The sequence below is a fragment of the Ammospiza nelsoni genome, chromosome 1 (assembly GCF_027579445.1).
Source record: "Ammospiza nelsoni isolate bAmmNel1 chromosome 1, bAmmNel1.pri, whole genome shotgun sequence".
NCBI lineage: Eukaryota > Metazoa > Chordata > Aves > Passeriformes > Passerellidae > Ammospiza > Ammospiza nelsoni.
Window position 1 is genome coordinate 134,327,519 of NC_080633.1, and position 6,000 is coordinate 134,333,518.

General features: G+C 37.4%; 1 protein-coding gene across 1 annotated transcript in view; it reads right to left on the bottom strand.

Moving 5' to 3' along the window:
* Positions 1–5,157, bottom strand: part of SLC26A7 (solute carrier family 26 member 7) — a 64,542-nt gene extending 59,385 nt beyond the window's left edge. The window contains exon 1 of the mRNA XM_059480432.1: positions 4,968–5,157. Within this exon, the coding sequence (XP_059336415.1) occupies positions 4,968–5,157 (190 nt within the window). The remainder of the gene's footprint in view (positions 1–4,967) is intronic.
* Between the last annotated feature and the right edge of the window lie 843 nt (positions 5,158–6,000).

The window sequence follows — 6,000 nt, forward strand, 5'->3', positions numbered from 1 at the left end:
AACTTCAGGTGTTATGCAGAGCACTTAATTTTCACAGCATTTCATGACCAAAATACTTCGGTCACATTTGTGTCCCCTATCTGTATAGACAAGATAAATAAGTTACATACACTAAAATATACATTCAAAAAATAAAGTATATATTCAAGCAGACTAACTTGGGTAGTAATTCCCCTGGCAACTAACTCATCTGCATGACAGAGGGTATCTTTTATAAACTTTTTCAGATAAACTTGGTTTTAATTCTGTTGCATTCAGGGAAGCTTACTGAGGGGCATGGCACATGGTTTCTATATGCCAGTCTTTGTGAGCAGTGTGCATAATTCTGCCCAGGAAAAAACAAATAGCAAAACAAGCAAAAAAAAAAAAAAAACCAAATCCCACATTCTAAATAGAAAAAAAAACTGAGGAATGACTACCAAAACATATACACTGCAAAATTTAAATCCTGAGTAAAAAGCTGGTTTTTTGAAAAGACAAGACTGAATGAAGAAGAATAGCAAAGTGGATTATTGGTAGATGGATCAAGAAGATCACCTATGAAAGGCCATGAAAGTAAAGATTAATAATTTGCTTGGTGCAATAAAAGTTACCACTGGGCAAATAAGCTAAGCAGATGCATTCTGAAGAGCTATGATGGGACTATAGCACATGTTCAGAAGGCTACAGAAAAAACATGATGACAGTTTAGTGAGATTTAGCTACATGGAAAGACTGTATCATAATGCATCTTAATTTTATCATGTAAGGAAACCAAGAAAAATTAAGACCCAGGCTGATCAAAGTATTCTTCTTTATGGGTATGGGTATGGGTATGAGTCACACAAAAAACCCACAAATAATTCAATTGTGACAGGTCAATGGATGAATTACAGAAAAGAAAACTGTAAGACCTGCCTTTAACCATGAACTCTTAAACATGATATCTTCATCTGGTTATTACCCACAATGACATGGATATAATGGTTAAGACACCTACACTTTGATGTCTGCCTTATCAGTGTCTACACTTGAGCCCATCCCTGTTACACTCAGAGGAAACTTATTAATATAATTAATCAACCTTAACAAAGCAGATGGTTTGATTTAGTCCGATTAATCACCCCTGTGATGGGTTGATTCTAGCCAGCAGTTAAGTACCCATCCAGCCACTCACTCCTCCTCAAAGGATGCAGGAGAGAATCAGAAAAGCACAAGTGAGAAAATTTGTCAGTCAAGATCGACAACTTAATAAGAGAATGAAAGAAAAGGAAAAAATAGTGATGTAAATGTAGTCATTCATCACCTCTCACAAGCACGGAATCACAGAACAAACTAAGTTTGGAAAGGATCTATAAAGATCATTGAGTACAGCTCGTGACCCTGCCCAGGACACCCCAAGAGTCACTCCATGGGCCTGAGAGCATTGTCCAAATGCTTCTTGAACTCAGCCAGGCTGGTGCTGTGACCAGTTCCCTGGGGAGCCTTTTCCTGTGCCCAGCAACCCTCTGGGTGAAGAACCTTTTCCTGATATGCACCCTAAACCCCTCCTGACTCAGTTTCCTCAAGTGCTGTCCCTGGTCACCAGAGAGAATAGATCAGTGCCTGCCTTTCCACCTCCTCTCAAAGCATGTTGAGGTTTCCCTTCCGTCTCCTCTTCTCCAGGCTGAACAAACTGAGTGACCTCTGCTGCTCCTCATCTGGCTTCCCCTCAAGGCCCTTCATCATCCTCCTTACCCTCCTTTGGATGCTCTCTAATAACTTAATGTTCATTAACTCCCATCAACTAAGTCTTCATTGACCAGTGAAGAACACAGAAACAACTTGCTGAGAACTACTTACCTACACAGCAGACCCTTTGTTTTATCAGCATGATTTCAATTTGGAAAGGAAAAAGAAGGTTAGGCACTTATGGGACATCTACATGGATCTAGCAGTTGAATTTGTTTGCAAAGATGAGGGATACAAAATTAAATGGAAAGACTCTTCATAGAATGACTGTGGATGTGGTATTAATAAGTTTTAAAGGGAAAGGGAAGAGGACAATGAATGCTAATCCAACAAGAAAGTTAGGGAATTATTTGTTAATTTAGAGACATATTGCTCTGGTCTATCAATAACAGAGTTTTGAGAAGTTTTTGAGACAAATTATACAAATTATGTTGTGATTACCACAATATAAAAGCTCAAATTTCTTAACTTCCTATTACAGTGTATAGCAAACTTCAAGACTGCATCATGATGTTCATTTTAGATTTAAAGATTATTTTTTCAACCTTAAGTATCAAAGTAAGAATAAGGATTCTTTGTCAGCATTATTAAATTATAATTGGAACTAATATTAAATAGCTGGAACAGATGAAGCCTGATTTCTTTTACTAGTTTTGACTTGTGGCTGGCTTACTTTGCAGTCTGAAACTGTGCAAGTCCAGTTTTTGTGCCAGTTGGAGTATTTGAAAAGGCTTTTTTTTTTTTTAGTTAGAACTTGTAGAGTCTTTTTCCTATGTGATATTTTCATAAAATTTTTAGAAACATAATTATCTTTGACATTTCTTTCTCCATATTCTGTAGAAGTAGATAAAGGACTCTAAAACTAGGGGATACATACAGAGAAAATACAAGTATTGTCTCATAAGGTAAAGATCCCTAAATTTTGGGGCTTCTGAATTAATATTTATTATTTTTAGCAGACAATGAAACAACTACAGGAACATTTTCAGAACGACTGCCTGGTTTCAGCAATGACTCTTTCATCACAAATGCCCAGCAGTACATTATGATAATCCCATGCCTTCACTTTCCATCTTGTTACACCCCTCAGTCTCCTTTTCCCCAGCCCAGTTTTGTTGCTTTCACTACAGCACAGTAAGGACAGTGACTTCCATCTTTTCTTCCTTGCAATACAAAGCGAAATCAGCAATTTTATCTAAAATTCAGATTAGAAGTGGGAACACAAACGCCTTACACGAGATCAGAGCAGTTGCCAACCTGAATAGTCTGAATATGACCAATACCAGATGAGTAAGAAATCCCACAGAAGGAAATTGTGAAAAACACAGCTCATTTGCAAGGCCTTTCTAATTATTCTCAAGCTACTGGACTGCTCTCCACCCTGGAGTTTGCAGTTTTCATCACTCAGAAAACTGTTGCATATGAATACAACTGTATATTTTTCCAAATATTTCCATTACTCAGGTTTATTTCCTTATACTTGGATTTGCCTAAACCTGTTGTTGAGGTTGGCACTATGCTCAACAAATCAATTATCACCAATTACCTTTTTTCCTACTATTGTTAGAACTTCTGCCTTGTATTGCATTACAAAATTTCTTGGTTTATCTTGAGGGTGGAAGAAAACTGTCACAATAGAACCTCCAAAAATTTGGGGTTTTTTGGCTTTGTGCATATAACAAATGGAACTTCTTTTCATCCATAAGTCTTCCTGTGAAAATATTCGGATAGTGCTGGTAACTGGAATGCTTACAACACTAGGGAAAGAGCTTATATTTGCATTCAAATTAAAGCACCACAAAGATGATGAAATGCTTTTGTCTCTAACTCTTTTTCTATTTCATCCCCTAAAATCATTCCAAAACCTTGAGAAGTAGCAAGCAGAGAAAGAAAGAACAGATCAGGAGTTTCAAAGTATTGATTTTTGAACAGCATAAAAATAAAATTGTTTCTAGAGTACTTATAAATAAACCAAAAAACACAAACCTGTATTTTCTGTCTTCACAGATTTATCTGTGACAGTAAACAACTTCTTGGTACAAGGGTCAAACATTAAAATCCTGGCTAAAACTCCCAGGACTGCAGAAATATGTTTAACATAGCATTTTTGATGAATTTCAACATACTGTTATTAGCAGCATTTTAATTACAATTGTTGTATGCACACATACCAGTGAAATTAGATACATTGCAGAGTTACAGTATTAAGGTTTCTAAAGTTAAATCATGCCAATGCAGATGTTCCTAATTACTTTAAAAGCACAAATACTTATACAAATCAGTTGTTTCAAGTTGCAGCATAATTCCATTAAAGGAGTGTTTAACAGCATGAATGATAGTTAAGCACACTTCATATGGAAGACTGTTAGGAAACAATAGATATCATTCACATGAAGGAAGGAGTTAAAGTCCATCTGAGATAAGAAGCTGTGATTTGTCTGAGACAAATATAAGAAATTATCATACGAAGGTGACACTATCAGAGAGACATCAAAAACTGACAAAAGCATTTATTTCCTCGCAGCAATCGCTTTACTAAGCAAGATGATTGGAACTTAAAGTTTCTGCAGGTCATTGTGCAGGGTTTGGGAAGCTTTTTCTTTTTTCCGCCTTTTTTTTTATTTTTAGCTGTAAAATGGAGTCTAGCTCCACCCCTGCTCTGTATTGCTGCTTGAAAAGAGGTGTGGTAGGTAATGCAATACAGCACTGAATCAGCACACAAGCCATGGATGCCACAGATCCTCTCCCTGGATAATGGCTCTGGCAGGAATACTCTTTAGGCACAGAAAGTTGTGACCTCTTCCTGCTGTGTTTTGGAATTATACAGGTATTGGTGTCACACATGTGTTTATTCCACAACAGCTTATTTTATAGTGCAATTATCATTGAGTTATATTTTGTTTTCCATGTAAAATGGAGAAAAAGATGGTATTAAAAACATTGTATATAATATAATAAAACATTATATATAAAACATTAACATTATATATAAAACTTGACAAAACATTGTATATAATATATATCCTGTATGAAGAGAGTTACTGCTCTCTCACCTTCCATATTCAATGTTTGAAAAAATGTCAAAGGATAAATAGTAAAGTTACACAGAAATTAACTGAATTCTTTCCACATTTACACATCCACTCTATAAATTAGTTAAGACTATATATTTTTCCTTGTATTTTTATTTAGATTCAATCAACATTAGATGTGACCAGACAAACTTAAAATATTAATTTGAAATGAGTTAACTGTACCTTGAGTCACCTGTTGGATGGCTAGCATCATCCCAGAAACAGTATCAGGAACCAAATTTTCCTTCCAGTTGTAGACAGGCACCCATGTCAAGATAGGCAGCCTCCTCATACACCAGGCTTTGATATCTTCTAAGCGAACAGCCTGGACCTTCCTCCAGACTGTACTTCTCTTCCTTTTTGCCCCTGTCATCATTCCTACCCCACAAAAGCAGTGCCTCTGTCAGAGGAGTGCACTGTTGAGGAATCACCCTGACCTCTGCCAGTGTCCAGTTTTCTTCTGAGATTTTTCAGTTCCAAACTGCAAAGAAAAAAAATGAACAGAAGCACTTAAAAATTTCTGCAGCTGTTCTGTTACTACACTCAATGAAAACACTTATTAAGTGCTTCAATCATATAAACAGCTACATTAAACACAAGAACTGTCTACAGAAAAAGATCATATTTTCTGCTGTTTGCAAAAATTTGGTCTAGTCTCACGTTAGTTTGTGATTCTTTCCAGTAACTTCCCGCTTTATATCCCTGTAATGCTCGTGCTTTTGGCCTCATTCCAGTGGCAAAATGAGGTATTACTGGGTGTGTGTGTGATATAGGCTGGGCTATGCTAATCTGAGCAAGAAGTGCCCGGCAGAGCAGGCATCTCCCTGCCAAGCCTGGGAGCAGCCTGGTCCCTCCTGGGGGAGCTTTCCTGGCCGCAGGCGGGAGGCACCGAGACCTCAGTAAAGCTCGTGCTAGAAGACTTGTCTTACTCCATCAGCATTTTGTCTTCTAAATGACACAAAAAGCTTGTTTATGTAGCAAATGCAGAACATCAGGTAGCAATAAGCCCTACCAGAAACATACACAGACTCTCTGTGGGCTGAAAACTCAAACTTTGGAGTAACAAGCTCAAAGCGCAGCGAGGGACTGCAAGGTATCAGCTTCACATGGGCAGTGCCAAAAATTCTTGTGACAATCATTCTTGTTCAAAGCTAGTCCTTTCTGCTCTTGGCTATCCACTCCACAAAGGCTCTCTCAGCACAGGCTGTTCACCCAG